Source organism: Phoca vitulina, unplaced genomic scaffold (genome assembly GCF_004348235.1).
Source record: "Phoca vitulina isolate PV1807 unplaced genomic scaffold, GSC_HSeal_1.0 scaffold36, whole genome shotgun sequence".
Classification (NCBI taxonomy): domain Eukaryota; kingdom Metazoa; phylum Chordata; class Mammalia; order Carnivora; family Phocidae; genus Phoca; species Phoca vitulina.
In genome coordinates, this window is record NW_022589739.1 from 14241539 (window position 1) to 14262370 (window position 20832).

Consider the following 20832-nt stretch of genomic DNA (forward strand, 5'->3'; position numbering starts at 1 on the left):
TTGTGGAACATAAGGAATAGCATGGAGGACATTAGGAGAAGGAAGGGAAGAATGGGGGGTGGAATTGGAGGGAGAGATGAACCATGAGAGACTATGGACTGAGAAACAAACAGGGTTTTAGAGGGAGGGGAGAGGGGGGATTGGTTAGCCCGGTGATGGGTATTAAGGAGGGCACGTACTGCATGGAGCACTGGGTGTTATACGAAAACAATGGATCGTGGATCACCACATCAAAAACCAATGATGTATTGTATGGTGACTAACATAACATAATAAAATTAAAAAATAAATAAATAAAAATAAAGTAAGGTCTACACCCAACGTAGGGCTTGAACTCATGACCCTGTCATCAAGAGTTGCATGCTCTACCAACTTAGGCACCCCAGAGAGGTCACCTCTTTTTGAAGCACTTCCTGATAGCCACAAAGCATTTAGACGGGTTTCTTCTTTATTGTACTTGGAATACATTAGTAGAGGGTAGTAATGGGAGTTATACAGATCTGGGTTTTAATCTTGGCTCTATCATTCAATTAAATGTGTGACCTTGGACAAGTTATTCAAACTCTTCCAAGTTTCATTGTCCTCTTTGCTAAAATGAGGACAGCATGAGGATACAACAAATACTAAAGATGTATGCATAGTTATATGCTTATTGCATTTTCATTTCTAATGAAATTAACCTAAAATGATCACTAATAGTAGACTGGTATATGTCTACACAATTTGTCTACAACAAATTTGTTGTATTATTATTTCTGATTTTATTATATTTTGCTGGCTAATAATAAGGGTAATGTTAATTATCTATACAAATGGAACTAATCATTTGTATAGTAGTTAGTAATTTATAGTCACTTCATATTTGTTAATTCTTATACTGATCCTTAATTTATAAAGTGACTTCATATTTGTTAATTCTTATACTGATCCTTATAAAATCAGGAGAGGTGTTCATAATTTTCATTTTTCAGATGAAGAAACTTAGACCCAGAGAAGTAAAGAAACTAGCCCAAGATCACGCACAGCTAGTGGGAGATGGGACTAGAAGCCAAGGGGTCCAATTTCTAGTGCAATCTGTTTCCATTATACCTTGTCTGTCTCATATTCTGTAGGACTGCCCCAGAAGAATGTAGTGTTAGAACTGGCCTGGCTTCTCACCCTTCCTTCTTGAAACAGTAACACAGACCAAATGCAGGTTAACAACAAACTGCCTGCCACCTGATCTGACTTTTTTTTATGATCTGGAGAGGGACTACTGAGCTTCTTATCTATGAGAGAGCTACTGAGTATCTGAACTCCAAGTCCTTCTCTGCCAATTAAATCGTGGTTAATTTGCAGATTCTGACCCTGGCTAGGTCTTACATAGAACAAGTACTCCACAGACATAAGTTTCACGCCTCCGTGCCTTTGCATGTGTTCGTCCCTGTGAACAGAATAGTTTTCAGCTCTCTTGGGCATTCCTGCTCTTCTTTCAAGACTGAGATTAAGAAGGGCTCTGAATGCCAAGTTGAGCAGATTAGAGCTTATCCTGTGAACCAGTAGTCCCTAAAGTAGAGTGTGTACAACCTACGGGGTTTATATATAGGAGAAACTACTTGGGCATAGGAAGAAAACATTAGAATTTCTGTATTTGTTATCTCATATGTTAAAGTTTTGTATATGCCATTGTATATTTTATAATGTATTTAATAAATAGTAGTATATGAAGATGATTTACACACGAAAAGTATATAGCTATTCGGAGGGTATGCTAAACTTTTCTTTTTCTGTTTTTTCTTTTTTAAAAGATTTTATTTATTTATTTGACAGTGAGAGACAGCGAGAGAGGGAACACAAGCAGGGGGAGTGGGAGAGGGAGAAGCAGGCCTCCCACCGAGCAGGGAGCCCAATGCGGGGCTCAATCCCAGGACACTGGGATCATGACCTGAGCCGAAGGCAGACGCTTAGTGACTGAGCCACCCAGGCGCCCTTAAACTTTTATTTTTTGTTAATAGGAATGCACGATTAAAATTAGACCACTGCTACTGACAATGGGAAACCATCAAAAGTTTTAATGTGAGGGAATGACATGATTAAAAAACTGCCCTGGTAAAACTTACACCAAAATGAACATTCCAGCAATCACTGGAGTGATTGCTTAACAGTGATTCCAGCAATCACTAGAAGTACATTTGGAGAATTTAGTGACGAAAAATATTAACCAGGCTGAACATTTTTACCAACTGCTTTAGTGTCAGATCTCACATGGCAGTAATTCAGTTAGTTATTTACAGACTGTGAAGTTAAAGGTAAATGATCTGACTCTAATTTACAATAAGGGAAAAAGTTATGGAACACTTACCTGCTTCTTTCTTGAACTTGTGTCCAAAGTGAACTAGTCTATAGTAGAAGCATGACTTAGTTCTCTTTCTTACTGGGCACCTATTATGTGCTAGAATTAAGCTATGTGGTAGCAGGGGGCAGAGAGGAGTTCAGACAGTGACTAGACGAACTCACAGCAAAGCGGGGGAAACTCATGTATACAAATCACTGAAACTGAGTAATACGGGCTACAACCAAGGTGCTAAATGACAAAGGAGAGGGCCACCTGGGTGGCTCAGTTGGTTGGTTGTCTGCCTTTGGCCCAGGTCATGATCCCAGGGTCCTGGAACTGAGCCCCACATTGGACTCCTTGCTCAGAAAGGAGCCTACTTCTCTCTCTCCCTCTGTTGCTCCCCTTGCTTGTGTGGTCTCCCAAATAAATAAATAAATGAATGAATAAATAAATAAAATCCTCAAAAAGAAATAAATAGAAGACAAAGGACAAAGTGCCACTTGTGTCCACATGTAGGAAGAAATAAAGGAAGGCCGCAAAGAAGCTGCCAAGTCAAAAGAAGATAGGAGTTTGTTTAGTGGACAAAAGGATGAACATTCAAGGTAGAGAGAAGTATGAACAAAAGCCTAAAGGAGATAAGAGAGGGCCATGCTGGGATGCCTGGGTGGCTCATTCAGCTGAGCATCTGCCTTTGGCTCAGGTCATGATCCCCAGGTACTGAGATCAAGTCCCGCATTGGGCTTCTTGCTCAGCAGGGAGCCTGCTTCTCCCTCTGCCCCTGCCTGCCACTCACCCTGCTTGTACTCTCTCTCTCTCTGACAAATAAATAAATAAATAAAAATCTTAAAAAAAAAAAAAAGAGGGCCATGCTGTTCATATATAACAACAGTGTCCCAGGCAGAAAAAACAGCAAGACAAATTCCCTGAGGGGAATGAGCTTGGTGTGTTCAGAAGCAATAAGGCCACTGGTTGGAGTAGAGTAAGCAGAGGGGAGACGAGCAGAAGATAAGTCATAAAGATAATAAGGAGCCAGATCATGTGGGGTCTCATAGCCATTTCTAGTAGTTTGACTTTTACTTTGAATGAGATGAAAAGTCACTGATGGGTTTTAAGTAGAGGTGTGTCAAGGTCTGACTTAAGTTTTCATAGGATCACTGGTTTCCGTGTTGAGAACAGACCGAAGGGGAACAAGCTAGAAAAATGGGAGGTGGTATTCACAGACTGAATATGGGATTACAGAAGAGTTGTAGTGATTGGTCCTGGCTTAGTTTGAGGTATAGGGTCTGCCTGTGTAAATGAGTGGTTAAGTAGAATAGAGGATAAGAGCAAGGAGCAAAGTTGCTAATAACAGTTGAAGTAGTAAAGTTTGCAAGTGATTTACTCATGTATAGTCTTACATGCTTTCTTTTTTTTTTTTTTAAAGATTTTATTTATTTATTTGACAGAGAGAGACAAAGCAAGAGAAGGAACACAGCAGGGGGAGGGGGAAAGGGAGAAGCAGGCCTCCCGCTGAGCAGGGAGCCTGATGCAGGGCTGGATCCCAGGACCCTGGGATCACCACCCGAGCCAAAGGCAGACGCCTAACGACTGAGCCACCCAGGCGCCCTTACATGCTTTCTTAAGAGAAAAAGAAAAAAATAAAGCTGTGCTTAATAAACTGGAAATTGTACACAAGGAAGTTTTGCATATCTGAGCCTCATATGCTGTATGGACTGCAGTGGAAAAAGATGAGGACTGCTTTTCTAAGGTGGACTTACTTGGCTGCCGCTTGCAGACCACAGGCTCTGATAATCTGGACTGAGATAGAGACAGCTCGGGCAGCAAGAACTCCCTCTGCTGTCCTGGGAGTACGCCTGTACCTTAGGCTCACATCCAGTAAACCTAATGAGGACAAAAGGAAAAAAAGATAAAAAGGTTAGCTGGAAGAGTCTCTGTTCTACCAAACCCCAAGTCCTGGTCAGAGGAAGAGGATAAACACCCTAATGAATAATAAGGGGCATTAGCAGTGAGACAAAATGTCCACGGCCAGAATCACTTCATATTATTGTACTTTAGGATTAATAAAGGCAGAACAAAAGTTACTATTTTCACTTTACATCCAAGAAACTATGTCAGAGACTGAACTGCTTGCCAAGATCACACAACTATCAGAGGCAGAACTTAATTTCTGACTTTTTAAACTCCCACTTAGTTTTTTTTTAAGATTTTTTATTTATTCATTTGAGAGAAAAAGAGAGTGAGTGGGGTGGGGGGCGGTGGCAGAAGGAGAGGGAAAAGCAGACTCCCTGCTGAGCAGGGAGCCCGCTGCCCGGCTCAATCCCAGGACCCAAAGATCATGACCTGAGCTGAAGACAGATGCTTAACTGACTGAGTCACCTAGGAGCCCCTAAACTCCCAGTTATTTTTATAGAATTGAGATGGACTCCAGCCCTTCTTCTTTTTTAAACTTTTAAAAGGTTTTCACACCTATATTTCTATCACCCTTCTACCACCACCACCTGAAACACCCTTTATATGCCATCCTTTTATAAAAATTCTACCTTCCTATTATCACATTTCAGAGAAAGCTTTAAGAAATAACAGAACAAGCTGATCAGTGACAGTCAGGAGGAATAACTCAATCTTAATCATGGCAAAATAAAACCTTTTGCTTTGGCAGATACCCTCCAGCAAGCAAGCCCTCCAGCAAGCAAGCACAGTAACTTCATTTAGGAGGCCAATTCTAGTTATCTGATGACGTACCTGGAGGGTGGGTCAATCCTACTGAAACAATTAGGATGTAATTCAAAACTCCAAATTTTAATGAATCCCTTTCAACTTTAAATCCTAACCTCTTCCCCCCCTTACAGTGAATTCCCTGTCATGCTAACTGTATTCCACCAATCCCACATCTGCTCATGTTGCCCTGGAGTAATAATTCTCTGAATACACCTACATAACACTTAGGACTTATGCTGTGAGGCTTCTTAAATGCTTGCTGAAGCTAAAGGTGAAATGAGACAAACAACATTTATGCAGACAGTCCATGGAAATATTTTCTAAAATTTGCATAGAGTAAACTAATATGTTCATTTTTTTTTTTTAAAGATTTTGTTTATTTATTTGACAGAGAGAGACACAGCGAGAGAGGGAACACAAGCAGGGGGAGTGGGAGAGGGAGAAGCAGGCTTCCCGCGGAGCAGGGAATCCGATGCGGGGCTCGATCCCAGAACCCTGGGATCACGACCTGAGCCGAAGGCAGACGCTTAACGACTGAGCCACCCAGGCGCCACCAATACGTTCATTTTTGTAAGAGAAGGTAGATCATAGTTTTCATCAGATTCTTAAAAGGGTATAAGTCTCTCAAAATATGAAGATTCGCTATTTACAGAGAAAAGGGATATTTACGTATACTGATTTCGAAAGGGAGAGACAAAGCAGTCTTCAATTACCTGATGACTGGTTCCTCAGTTCTTTCCTGTTCTCAAGCCTGGGGGTTAAAGGGAGATTAAAGGTCTGTATTCCCACATCCTCACGGTGCTGCATGGTTACCATGGCACAGATCCTTGATAATGGCAAGGTTCCTTTGGCAACCACCTGATCTCTCACGTCAGGATAATAGTATCTGTAAGCCGCAAAAAGCACAAGCTGTCAGTTGGAAGAATTAGGTGGATGAATGATTCAATTTGCCCGAGGGATCAGCTTTTGGTATCAAGCTATCTTTGGAGCCTGGTTGTTCTGTATTTGTGGCATACAGTTGTGGTTGTGTCTGGCTGGATTTATTGCCCATCCTGTGGAGGAGGAACTCCATAAATTATACTCTGTGTTCAGAACAAACCCCAGCTTCCTACAAGCTTTCTGTTTAGTTATCTGCATCTGACTTGGACTTCTGGGAGTAGACACTTTTGAGAGCATTCATCCTGTAGCAGCAAAAGTGGTTCTAAGTGGAGCAGTCCCAATCTCTTCTATGGCTTGAGGCCTAAGTCCCTCAAATTTAAAGGATCTGTTAGTACCTACTCTACTTCCTTCTCTTGTCAAAATATTCCATTCTTATATCAGTTTTAAATCAAACCTAAATTCACCTGACTGTTTTTAGGAAAAGTTGCTGGCAAGTGAATGATACTTTTCCCTCGTTCTGTTCTGGATGCTCTGTCTTTTATATCTATATGCTCTTTGTCATTTTTGTTGGTTTCTTGGGAGTAGGGACGCAAAGCAGCATTGCGTCAAGTCTGTGACATGAGTGGATTTATATTTTATGAAGGCTACTCTTCTGGTGGTGGGAAGAAAGGATTATAAGAAATAAGTTTAGAAGTGGGAAGACCAGTCAGGAGGCTATCAGTAATTTAGGCATGATATGATGAGGGACTGAACCAAATAAGGCAGTAAATAGGAGAAAACAGGTGACTGAATATTTAAGAACAGTAGGAGGTAAAACTGATAGAACTTCACTTCCAAATGTTACAAGCACTTAAAAGCATGAGATACAACTGCTCCCAAGAGCCTAATAATTCAGATTTCAGCAAAATCTGGAGAAGAGTCACTAACAAGCCAGATCATATAAAATAGGGTAGAAGGGATTGCTTAGCTTCCTTACAATTCAACCTAAGCTGTCAAGGGAAGCATGCTCTATGATTGTGTACTTCCTTTCTAGGCACAAAATTGGTTTCACATTATACCTGCACCAGACTTCAAACTGGACTCCACCTCCAGGCACAAGCCCTTGTGCAGAGAAGGCACTCAGTAGAAGCCTTTGCACTGGAACTTCAGCTGGCAACAGGAGAGAGTGATGGTGTTCACTATTAAAGATGGGATCTGGAACACAGAGTGTGGTTGCAGATCTGAAAGGCTTCAAAGAGATTCCTTTGGAAAAGAAAAGCAATTCAGAATAATCAAACACAACATTTAGGGTTTTCTATGTAGTCAGATAGTATGTTAATATCCAGTATTATTCAATTTCATCCTCACAATACTCCTGTGAGGAAAACAAAGCAACTATTATTACTCCTACTTAACAGACAGAATACAGACATATTGAGGTTACATAGTGAACCCAAAGGTCTTAGAGGTAGTAGGTCATGGACCTGGAACCAGAACTTTTATCTTCTGTGTTACTTCTACCAAGGCCCATTTCCCTAGTAGCTATGGTCCCCAAAGGTTCCATGATAATACAGAAGAAAGAGATCCCTTTATTGCTGGACAATATCTAAGGGTTGCAATTTCTCCACATCCTTGTCAACACCTGTTAGTCTATTCTTTGTTTTTGTTTTTTGGCTTTTTAATTATTGCCATCTTGGTGAAAAGAAGTGGTATCTTGTGGTGCTTTTGGTTTTCATTCCCAAATGACTAATGATGCTGAGTTATCTTTTCATGTGCTTATTGGCCTTTGTATATCTTAGGAAAAATGTCTATTTAGATCTTCTGAATATTTTTTAATTAGATTGTTTTTTATTATTATTTGTAAGACTTTTTTTTATATATTCTGGATACAAGTCCCTTATTTGAAACCCAAAAATCAATACTGGCAGCTCTTTTGCAGTTATTTGTGGACATGCTGAGAATGGCAAAACATTTGAGTCACCTGACTTGATCATTCCCAGCTGAGCCTGGACAAAGTGACACTCTGCTTTCTTGTTTTAGCTCTCAGAGATGATCAGATGATGGAGATGGGAGAGGCTAGTGTGGTGTAGTGCAAGAATATCTGGCTCTGGGGCCAGTTGGATGGGGTCTGAATGTGCACCTTGTTATTGTCACTGGGGCAGCTTCAGTCACTTAACATTTCTGAACCTTGTTCTCTCTTTTGTAAAATAAAGTAAAATCTACTCGAATAAGTTGTTTTAGGATTTACAATTATGATCTATGTGAGATATATATATATCTACATATTTCCCCTAAAAGCAATAGTTCAGTATGCTCTAATTCAGTGTCCCTGACATTGCTATGTTATATAGAATAGAACTACCATGAGTAATGAGAATCAACTGTATGTGTATAGATAAGAGTGAGTAGGCATGTAAATGATATAAGATGGGGCAAAATATAAATAACTTGTGGATCTAGGTAAAGTAGTAAGTAGTAAGATAGTATGTTAAGTTCTTTGTACCATTTTTGTTAAATTTTCTGTAAATTTGAAATCATATCAAAATAAAAAATTACAAGAAATAACATAAGAAAAGAAAAATAAAAACTTAGCCCATCTCCTGTACTATCCAGGTTAAGACTAGGAACATTTAGGAACACAAAATTCACTCAGGAAAAAACAAAATTCTAAGTATAGCCAATGAAAGAACCACACAAGAATGAGAAACTCTAACCTCCCAAACCTACCATTTTCAGGGAACTCAGGTCCTTTTAGCACACTGGATTGGGAGTCTTGAACTGGAAAGTAGTATTGGACATAACAATCTGCTTCTCCCCAGACTGTTGCCTGAAGAGGGGCTAGTCCTTTAACTTTCTCTACATGGAGCTCAAAGTGATGCTCCATCAATCCATTTCTTTGGTCCTCCGCCTATTAAATGAAATAGAGATACTGGTGAGCTTTAAAGAAAAAGTTTCTTAGAATATTCCTGTTTCTCTATGAAATCTGAGTCTACATGAAGAAATAGGTATAATTAGTTGATACTAAAACAGATTCTTAATTTTCATTGTGTATACATCTCACAACTGCTCACTGTAATCAGATCAAGGTGGATATACTCTAGACTGTGAGACTTGGTCAATATTAGAAAATCCATAAATGTAATTCACTGCATTAAAAACATGACTATCTCAATAAATGCTAAAGAGGTATTTAATAAAATTCAACACTGGCTTCTGATTCTTAGTACACTAAGAATAGAATACATTAAGAAGATCTTAATAGGATAAAAAATATACACATGAAGCAAATAGGTATTAATATACTAATTTTTTTTAAGTAGGCTCCATGCCCAATGTAGGGCTTGAACTCACGACCCTGAGATCAAGAGTCGCACACTCTACTGACTGAGCTAGCCAGATGCCCCAATTTACATACTATTTTTAATAAAGTTGGGAATAACACTGAGACTATTCATTAATGGTAAGGACTAGTAGGGGAGGTTGTGAACATACCATTACTGAAGGTAACCTATACTAATAACAATTTAAGGTTTTTATTATTTACTATAGCCAGGCACTATAATAAGCCCTTCACTTGTAGTAGCTAATTTAACATGCATAGCTAACAACAGCGGAACCAGGGTTTGAATTCAGGTAGTCTGACTCTACAGCGAAGCTCTTTACCTCTACTCTATACAGCTTCAACAGACACGAGACAACTGATAATTGGGACTATTCAAAGAGGGAATTCAGGATTCAGATAGGGGTCAAACTGTATGATTTATATGTGTTTAACATTCTAAGTACTAATCCCATGAATTCGGAATAGAAATTGCATAAGGTCTTTACTTTGTATTCTAAAAACCTATCAGCAATATCTGCTCCAAAACCTTCCTTAGGGAAACAGAGAACTTTCAGTTTGTTTCCCCAGAGAAGAAAAATATGGGTTAAAAAAAAAAAACCTCTCATAATCTCAGCAGCTGCTTAATTTGGTCATACAGTATTAGAGTAATTTAATAATTCAGTTCTGCAGATGCTGAAATGGATAAGGGACATGAGTGCAGGAAGAAAAACAACTATTACAGATATCTAATCTTTCCAAGAGTTCTTTTATGCTCATAGTAATATTTTCTAACTTTTGGTATGGAATTTAACAAAACCTGAGTCTACACTGCAATGTGAGGGCCATATAACACTAAACAGACTTGGGGATATTATAGATAAATTTTCTTTGTGCTTTTCTGTCGTATTTAAATTTAAAAAGCTACTATTATCTAGTAATAGACACTAGTATCTAATAGAAACAGTAAAGTTTGGAGTTCATAACATACGAATAAACAATAACCTACTCATAGACATTTTCCTAATCTTTCTCTGTTAGAGACATCACATTTGTCATTCAGATTCAGATTTAAAAACATAATGTACTTAAATCATGTGGAGACTGAGATTTGGCTATACTGGTCAAAGGTAAAATACACTAGGACATGATACAATAGAATGAAGATTGGACTTTTAAGTCAAAAGGCCAGTGTCTGGGGGGCGCCTGGTGGCTCAGTAGGTTAAGTGTCTGACTTTTGATTTCAGCTCAGGTCATGATCATGGTTGTTAAGACTGAGCCCTGCATAGGGCTCCATAGCAGGAAGTCTGCTTGAGATTCTCTCTCTCCCCCTCTGCTCTTCCCCCTACCTGCACGTGCTCTCTCTCTCTCTAAAAAAAAAAAAAAAAAAAAGGCCTGTGTCTAAACTCTGATTTTCCCATTCTTAGCTATATGACCCTGGACAAATAACATTAACTTCTTTTGACTCTGTTTCACCACCTGAAAAGTGAATGACAATGGTTCCCCTCATGTAGTACTAGGGAAATAAACATGTAAAAGTATATCAATGTGCTTTCTCAATTGTTCAACACCGTACAAAACAAATTACTTTTAAGAATTTACTTGTAGAAGAGCAAGAAACTTTACTGTAACTTTCCAACGTGGATTTGGTTAAGAAACAGAATAAGATTTTGCGGGCCTACATTTGGGATCATTGTCAACCTCCCACCCCTATTTTTCCCTCCTGGATTATCTTCTTTTTAGTTAAGACCTTTTAAAATGCAGTCTTAGGTTCACCCCAATTTTTAAAGAGGCAATTAATTAAGTTAGTAAATTAGACGATTAGGATGTGGTTGTCCAATTAGAGTTTCTTTATAAATCCAAAAATTTCAGAGGGACAGATATATATTTAAACCACAAAACAAATAATTCCTTGGATCTACAGCATGCATCGGAGTGCAAATATGTTCCTTTTCACTACTGAAATAAGGATTTGGGGCAATGGTTTCATTAAAACACGCAAGATAAAATGAGATTATGAAACTTAAAATTTGCTAATAGACCTTAACTGTTCTCACTTCACACATAAAAAGGTAAATAGGTGAAGTGACTGATATGTTAAATGGCTTCACTGTGGTAATCCTTTCACAATATTACGTATATATTAAAGCATCGTTGTACACCTTAAAATGAGATTATGGTTTTTGTAAACTATCAAGTGTTTAATCATTACCATATTAACAGATGCTATAAATGGCTGATCCAGAAAATGGGCTGGCCTAGGGCTGAAGGGAGGAAGTGTTCCTTCTTTGTTCTTTAATCTTTGTAGTGCCATTATCTGATCTGAAGAACCCATGGCTAAGAAGACGCGAAGACTCCCGTTTTGGTGGCCTGAGAACACATCAATCACAGGCATGTAGCTGTCAACAGCAACAACTGGGTACTGAGCATCAAGCAGCAAGCGAGAAATTCTGGGATCTCTAGAGGGAGAGAAATGGCGAATGAGCAAATAACAACCATCAGTCATGTCACAGAGTTGCTGCTGCATTTCCTACTTGGCTTATTTTCTCAGTTTATTAAAAATGGGTCTACAACTAGAAAATATTAGTTTGAAAAAAACATATGATTTTACCATAGCTCATCAAATAAAAATTACCAGGCAGTTAAGTTACAAATGTAGCAATTTGAAAGCAGTCTGATTTATGTCTGTTATCACCATGACCCCAAGCCCAGCATCTGGGATCGAGCGCTATCTCAGTACAGACTTGCTGGAGGCAGTGTGGTCAATTTGAAATGGACTTTGGAGTCTGGCAGATGAGATCTGGATAATATTACCAATAATATCTGCCATCTATAACCCTTCTAACACTGCAAAAGTTGATATTATCCACTATTAATAGATGAGAAAAAGTCCAAATGCTCTTCATTATACCATGCTGAATCTTAGCTCTGACACTAACTTGCTGAATGACTCTAATAATCAATTTAACCTTTCTGTTTCCCCTTCTGTAAAATGTAGGTAATAAAACTTCCATTAAAGGGCAGTTGTTAAGATTAGCTGAGATAACAAACCTAAAATACCAACTATAATACTTAGTACATGAAAGTACTCATTAACTAGTAGCTACTATTGTTTTACGCTCTTTCAGCAAAGAATGGGGTCTAATGAAATGAGAAGGGAAGGGAAGTACCAGACCACACTAATTTCACAACTAAAAAAGGGGAAAAAGCCTATAGCTGACAGAGGCATGATTCCAGCAGCACTCCTTAGCCTGACCATGCTTTCCAGTGTTACCAGCCTAAGTATTTCACTGTTCACAGAAGGCTTACCCACTTGTTTTCTCACTGGATTGTCACAATTGTGCCATAGGGGAGACAGGGGGTCTAGCATCACCCTCATTTTACAGATGATGAAAAGAAAGCCAGAGAGGCTGACTTCGGCAAGTCAAAGGATAAGTTTCCTCATTTGTAAAAAGGGGATAATGATAATACTTCCTGGGGTTATAGAAAGGCTCACGTGAAACTGTGCCCACAAAAGGTTCTCTGTAAAATGTGAAATAACAGCATATAAAACACAGAACCATAAGAAGGCTGTTAGGAAAGAAGTCAGTGCTAAAATAACTAAAGATCAGTACCTTGAACCAAAAGAAAAAATGAACAGTCTGTAGTGAGGACAGAAATACCCTTCAGATAAATCAATACCTTATGGGGGTGTTGCACAGTGAAAAGTGAGGTACAGTGATCAAATGTGAAGGTCCAAAAGACAACACTCAGTATAGAAATCTTGCAAATAGCTGAAGTAAACAGTACTAACATTTTTGTGACAGAGAACTAAACCATTAGTTTTGTGAGGTGATAACCTTTGGCAGTAGAGCTTCTTGGTGAAGCAGTAGAACTCTCTGGGTTCTAACCCTGGTTCTACTACTTACAATATATATAACAAGTTATTTAAATCCTCTGTGCCTTTGTTAACACATCTGTAAAATAGGGGAAATAAAAATTACCTGCCTTAGAAAACTGTTGTGAGGATTAAATGACTTGATGTATGTAAGGTTCTTAGCATAGGGCCTGAAACATGGTAAGCAGTATCTGTAAAACTGTTTTAACAGAGGAGAAATTGCAGCGACTGTGGTGAAATTGAGAAAAGTCCTCCAAGGTATTATTGGGCTAGTCATTTTTGCAAACCAAAAGAATTTCTCTTCAGTCTATACAAAGATAAAGATGTAAAGTAAAGAATACTCCAAAAGATCCTATTTACTTGAATGACATGTAAAACTGATGGAGGGGGAGTTTCACCAGCCCGAGCAACTTGTCCTGCAACTTGTCCTGTCCTGGGCTCCGCAACTTGTTCCATGTTTCAATTACCATCACATTGTCCTTCAGCCTTTCCAGGTATTTGGAAGACAGAGAGACAGGAATCACCTGGGGAGAGGAGCAATCAAAAAACAAAACAAAATAAAAACCCACACCTGAGACAAAGGATTAATCTATGCTTTTATTTAACAAGTACTAACTGAAAGCCCAATTTGAACTGAAAGCCCTGCACAGTGCTAGAAGCTGAAGACATTAAAATAAAACCCACTCTGTATCCTCAAGAGAAGCCAGTCTGGTGTAAGTGACCAACATATAAAGGCCAAATACAAAATGGTATGAGTTCTCTGATGACAAAGCTCATATAGACAGGGCTTTGAGGACACAGAGAAGGTTGCTGGACATGTCAATCACTGCCTGCCGCCTCATCGCCTCATCCAAGCCTTTCTAAGGCAAAATGACCCATTTGTAAACCCCTCTGTGAGACAGACTTTTTTTCCTGCCCCTCCCAACCCCCAGATGTTTTTGAAAGAAAGATGGCTACTGATTAGACAAGGGTTGAGCACCTAATCAAAGAGCAGCCAATCCTACTGGTTGGATGGTATGGCCTAGTGCAAAAAGCTCTGCCCAACCCAATGTCATGGTAAATAACAAGCCAAATGTTCAACTGGATTTTCAATGTAAAATTATTCGAGAACTGGCCAGTCAGCTGGTAGCTGAAAGAGAAAGGAAAAGTCACAAAGAGAAGCAGAGATCTGCAGCCAAGAGCGAGTCAGTTAAATTAAAGGCAGAATCAAGGGCCCACCAATTTGAAGGGTAGTATAACTGCATCAGCACAGGAGAGATAAGCCCAAGCCCCAGGATGAAACCAATAGAAAACATGAAAGGAAAAAGGGTGAAACCAGAAATGATGTACGGCAAGATGAGAGGAAGACACCAGAAGAGCAGAGAACCTGAGCTCACCTACTTTTGTATCCATCTAAGAAACTCCAATTACATAAGGTACCCTGAGCATATTTCTGTTCTGTGAAATCAAAATAAGTGAAAACACAGCGACCTAACCTACAAATAGGGAGATTTCAGAGAAAGCTGCTGGCAGAAAGTAACCCTAAATTCTTAAGGATAAGCAGAAGTTAACTAGTATAGGGTGCCTCAGTAGCTCAGTTGGTTGGGCGACTGCCTTTGGCTCAGGTCATGATCCTGGAGTCCCAGGATCGAGTCCCGCATCGGGCTCCCTGCTCAGTGGGGAGTCTGCTTCTCCCTCTGACCCTCCCCCTTCTCATGTGCTCTCTCTCTCTCATTCTCTCTCTCAAATAAATAAAGTCTTAAAAAAAAAAAGAAGGTAACTAGTATAAAAAGCTCTGCCTAATAGGAGTCATGAAGGCTGAGAAGGAATTGCAAGGCAGAAGGAAAAGTACATGTAAAGACACAGCGGTAGGGAAAGAGAACGTTTACGAAACCTCCAGTAGCTGAACATAGCTTCACTACCTAGTGTGAAGGGAAGAGTTCTGAAGGGAAGACAGTTCTTTTTTTTTTTTTATTTTTTTTTTTAAAGATTTTATTTATTCATTTGAGAGAGAGAGAATGAGAGACAGAGAGCATGAGAGGGAGGAGGGTCAGAGGGAGAAGCAGACTCCCTGCCGAGCAGGGAGCCCGATGCGGGACTCGATCCCGGGACTCCAGGATCATGACCTGAGCTGAAGGCAGTTGCTTAACCAACTGAGCCACCCAGGCGCCCCGGGAAGACAGTTCTTAAAGGGTCTTGTAGTTCACACTAAACATCTGGACTCTATTCTGAAGGCCATGGGGAATCACTGAAAAGTTTAAAGCAGGGGAGAAAAATGTTCAGGTTAATGTTTTAGAAAGATCATTCCTACTGGTACAAAAAGGAATGGAGAGGGAAAGACCAGAAACAGACTAGACTGAAGACCATCTGGAATGAGAAAGAGGGCCTGAATGAAAGCACTGGCAACTTAGTTGAGGTACAAAAAGATTCATTCTGGAGATAATTAAGTTAGCAGCATCTATTGGATTTGGTGAATAATTATGTAATAAAGAGTCAAGGATACCTTTCAGGTTCTGCTTGGGTTTCTGAGTAGATTACAATATGAATTAGGGCAGAAAGGAGGAGGTGGAACAGATTTGGAAGGAATAATAAATTCAGATTTGGACACATTTGAATTCCTTTTTTCATTTAGACATCTTTATTCAATACCTCCGATATGCCAGGCAGTGCATTAGGTCTAAGCCAAGTGTAAAGTGCTTTTGAGACATCTGGGGATGATGACCAGCAGCTAGACAGAGAGATCAGAAACCTGATCAGAAATGTCTGGCCTACATGGAAGTATGGATTTGGAAGTTATCTTCATAAAAATAATAGCTGAAGCTATGGGAATAGAAGTAGTGACCATGGGAAAAGAGGGTTGGTTTGGAAGAGAGCCAAGGAGCAATGAACAGGAGCACCAATAATTAAAGGTAAGAGAAAAGGAGAAAGCAGTGCTGGGGTCACTACTCTTTTCCTACTGGCCCACACACTGAAAAAGAACAGTTGTTGATTCAGGAAGAAAATAAGAGAGTAGAGTTACAAAAATCAAGAAAGGAAACAATTTAAGCAATAGCATCAAATCCTACAAAGAAATCAAGCAAGATAAGTATTGAAATAAGTAGAGGAATAAAGGAGAGAAAAAAATATATAAAAAAGTTAACTAGAGTTAAAAGAAGAGTTTGGAGATACAGAAAAGAAAGGGGGAAAGTTTAGTTCTAGAGGAAGCAGAAAGGAATAGAATTCAGAACTCAAGCAAAAGAAACAGTAGGAAACCATCTCAACTGAGACAGAACAGAAGGAAATGAAGACATAAGTTTTAAAATGTTGACAATGTCTTTTCCTCTTCCAATCCCACAGTGGGAATGGATCTGCATGGCAGATAATTACAAAGGTCTCTCCCAGTCTGAACATTCTAGGTTTCTTTTATAATGGAATTATGATTTGGGAAACCTACTTGTCTCCACCCCCATACATCCTTAATGGATATGGAAGGTTAAGATATATACAGTTACCTGAAAAAAGTTAAAGACTGGTTGTGTTGTGCCCCATGCGATGACAGATCTGGTGACTTCCTCTGTGCTGAAAAGTTTGCAATTTAAATAAATATTGCACGGTGGTTGTTTGTCAGATTCTCCAGTAATGAAATCTTTCCCATCTGGCACCATCAACAGCACATGCAACAGCAAAGCAGTCTCTTTTGTTGACCCATTTGTCTGATTTGCTAAATTGTGAGAGGGTGGCACAGCCATGAAGGTTGAAGGATTTGGTGCAACAGGACTTGGTGACTTTGGGCTGGGGAGCACCAAATTTTGCACTTTCTTTGCAGCTTCTTTTTGAATTTGATTTAGGTTCTCTGGATTTTTGGTACAGGTAACATATTGACCAGATTCTGATAGTGTCTTATCTGGACTTGCAAGAGCACATGGGCTATGTTGGGTGCTGCTACTTAATTTAGTATTCACACCAGTGAAATCCTTGTTATCTATAATAAGCTCTACAGTTACCTATAAAACACAAAAGGAAGAGAGTTAGCAAGTATGTCTTCTGAAATCAGAATCAGAATTTTGGAGCTAGAGGCAAATCAGATTGTTAGGAAATAATTAACTCATTCTCAAATACCATAATAGTAAGAACACTAATAGACTGTATATACATTACCTTATCAGGATTAAGAAAAGCTAGACAGATGATTTATCAATAATACAAGATGAACGTGGAACATCATCTTCTGCTGGAAAATAAGGAAGTGCTCAAAAAAGGATGGAGACATATCGAAAGGAGAGAGGATACAGAATTCAATCAAAGGAGCTCATATCGGCCAAATCTGGGACAATTTGAGCATTAAAATGAATAATAATAGTAATGGATTATAACCTACTGAATAATGTAAAAATCCTTAAGTCTATATCAATGTAAATAAATATGGGAAAAAGGACAACTCTTCTGTATAGTAGAATGCAATTAGTAAAAACATAAGAAAGGGAGGAGTTAGAAAATCATCATGTTACAATCATTATAGTGGTAACTGATTCAGGTAAACGCCAATGGAGGACATTCTACAAAATAATAGGCCTTATTTTTAAAAAATATCAAAGTACTGAAAGACAAAGGAGGGTTACAAAACTGTTCCAGACGAAAGGAGATTAGAGAGAGATGACAAATGTAATAGATAATCCTGGACTGGAAAAAAAAATTCTATAAACGGACGTATTGGCACAATTGGTGAACTCTGCATATGGCCTATGGACATTATCAAGGTTAAGTTGTTTTTTATAACTGTACAGTGTTGTGTATGATCATGTCCTTGTTCTTAGGAAATACAAGAATTTAGGGGGGAAGATGTATGATGTCTATAACATATTCTCAAATAGTTCAGAAAAAAATTGTGGGTTGGTGTGTGGGAGAATGCAGAGGGAGACAAAGAAAAAAAGACAGTGAGAAAGGGAGAGACAGGAGGTAGATAATTATAAAGCAAATGTGACAAATGTTAGTAATTGGTGAGTCTAGGTAAAGGGTATGTGAGTTCTTTGTACTATTTTTGCAATTTTTCTCTAGGTTTAAAGTCATTAGGGATAAAGGGGACTTGCTGTTCCCTTTAATTTAAAACCCACAGTGAAGTTCTTTCACAATACTGAATATGGACAGCAATCTATCTAGAACAGTACTTCTCTCAAGAGAGCCAGGACAGAAACAATTTCTAGTCCATCAGTTCCATTAATTCCTCTTTTCTGATTTTAACCTTGCAGTCCAGAATGAACTAGGCGAACAAAAAATAAAACTTTGATAGTGGAAGAGTAATGTGATGTTAATTTTTCATAATGACAATCACACCAGTCTTTAAAACTAAATGGTATTTATTATCGAGAAGACCAGGAAGTACACAGAGAGGGCTTCCAAGAAGAGGGAGCAGCATGAAAGTCAAGACCAAAAGCATGGAGGTATAAAACCAGCATGATACCTTACTGATTCTTTACATAGTTTGACATGGCTATTGGTAGGAAAGCTGTAAGTGATAGGCTAGGGCCTTATGGTGAGCCCTGTATTTTTGTCTTTTGGATAATGGAGAGCCATGGAAATGTCATAGATATGGCTGTGATTATTTTAAAAGATCACCAGAATAATAAGACCAAGCCCTACTGAAGCCACACATTCAAATTCTGCCACCTAAGAAATCCTGTAGCTTCTGAAGACAAGGAAAGAACCCTCTCTCCAATGAATTATACATCAGAATTCATTCCACCAGACCACAAACTCAGTCACTTCTCTCCTTGTTCAACTGCCACTACTCTAGTCCAAGCCATCAGTTCTCTCTTTTCTGGACTAATGTCTCTGTTTTTCTTCTCGTCCCCTACAATCTATTCTCCACACAGTTATCTTTTAAAAATGTAGATCAGGGGCGCCTAGGTGGTGCAGTTGGTTAAACATCTGACTCTTGGTTTCGGCTTATGTTGTGATCTCAGGGTCGTGGGATTGAGCCCCACATTGGGCTCCATGCTCAGTGTGAAGTCTGCTTCAGATTCTCTCTCCCTCTCGAATAAATAAATTAAAAAAAAAAGTAAATCAATTGTCATTCTCACATTTTGATGTCCTTTCTTGGCTCTTAGTATAAAATCTAAACCATTTACGTAGACCTACAAAGCTCTGAATGATATGCCTTCCACCTGCCTGTCCAGTCTTATTTTCTACCATTCTCCCTCTTGGCTCGCTATCCTACGGCAACATTCCTGCTTTAGGGCCTCTGCATGTGTTATTCCCTTTCTTTGGAATTATCTTCCCTCTACTTTCTACTTGGTGGCCTCTTCCTCTCCTTCAAATCTTACCTAAAATGTCACTTTCTTAGACCTTCTCTGACCACCATCCCCTACTTCCTCCCAGGTATTCACTTTCACATTGTACTGTTTATTTCCTTCACAGCAATTCTGCTGCCCTGTTTTTAAAGATTTTATTTATTTATTTGTCAGAGAGAGAGAGCGAGAGCAAGAGAGCACAAGCAACGGGGAGAGGAAGAAGCAGGCTCCCCACTGAACAGGGAGCCCGATGTGGGGCTCAATCCCAGGAACCCAGGTTCATGACCTGAGCCAAAGGCAGACACTTAACCAACTAAGCCACCCAGGCAGCCCTCTGCTGCCTTATTTTAATAGAAGCTACAAGAGGAGAGACCCTGATTTTCTTGTTCAGTGCTAGTCAGTAATACATGCTCCGTAAATACTTGACTACCTGAATGTGTATCTATGTACCTTAAGGGGGCCCAGTGGAGTCTGACCATTCTCCTGTTGCACCGGAAGCTGGTTACTGAAAGAAAGCAACTCAGACTGAATGACAGTTCGTAAAGGCAGTGAGGCAGATCCAATGACTTCTGGCTGAGAGGAGAAAGAGAGAAAAAAATTTAGGTTAAAGACAAGACACAGGGGATTTTAACTGAATTGACAACAAAGGACAGCTTAGAAGGGAAGCCATGCTTTATGGAGTAAATAGCTTAACTATTTGACTGAAGCAACTTTAAGTGGCAACCTATGTTCTGCCACATTTTGGTCCCCATCCTGGGTTTCACTACTTCTCTCTAGAAGATTATAGAGGGTTTCATGAGTCACCAAGAGGTTGGAAGATACTCTTTTTCTATTTTTAAGAGTTAGTTCTTTACAAAAAGTATTCAACCTCACAATTAAAAATAAAAAATAACATTTAGATGACACAAATTTTTGTCATTAAGCTAGAAAAATTATAAAACTTAATATATCTGATGCTATCAAGGTTATGGAGAAACAGAGGCTATCATAAATGTGTGAAGCTGGGAAAATAAACCGGCAACATTCTTCTGGACAGCAAATTTGGCAGTAAATATTAAAAGCTTCAAATATTCACTCTTTAGCCCAGTAATTCCACTTCTGAGAATTTACACTAAAGTAACAAGTACATAAAAAGCTTATACACAAATATGTATATTTTAAAAATTAACAATTAGAAATAACCAGAGGTCCAATAATCAGGAATTATTAAGTTAATTATAGCACACTGCTATAATGCAATACTATGTAGTCATTAAAACAATGTTTACAAAAGTCTGAAATAATATAAACAGTATTTATTATAATGTTTGGTAAAAATAGGGTGTTAAGTAATATATAGTAAATCTTCAAATATTTATAAAGATAATGTTAAATTTTTAAAAAAGCAGGATAAAAACTGTATATAAAATTATCCTAATACTGCCAAAGATTTACACATGTATTGTAATTATTTGAAAAAAAAAACAAACAAAGGGGAAACATAAATATTAACAAAGTTATT

At 38.8% G+C, this 20832-nt stretch overlaps 1 protein-coding gene across 3 annotated transcripts in view; it reads right to left on the bottom strand.

Annotated features, from left to right (window-relative positions):
• The window catches only part of C2CD3 (C2 domain containing 3 centriole elongation regulator), a 146907-nt gene that overhangs the window by 75314 nt on the left and 50761 nt on the right, over positions 1-20832 (bottom strand). For all 3 annotated transcript variants that reach the window (XM_032426881.1, XM_032426883.1, XM_032426884.1), the window contains exons 13-20: positions 19782-19904; positions 16557-17048; positions 13447-13610; positions 11422-11668; positions 8618-8798; positions 6970-7153; positions 5746-5918; positions 4072-4195 (exon numbers count right to left, since the gene is read on the bottom strand). In XM_032426881.1, the coding sequence (XP_032282772.1) occupies positions 4072-4195; positions 5746-5918; positions 6970-7153; positions 8618-8798; positions 11422-11668; positions 13447-13610; positions 16557-17048; positions 19782-19904 (1688 nt within the window). The remainder of the gene's footprint in view (positions 1-4071; positions 4196-5745; positions 5919-6969; positions 7154-8617; positions 8799-11421; positions 11669-13446; positions 13611-16556; positions 17049-19781; positions 19905-20832) is intronic.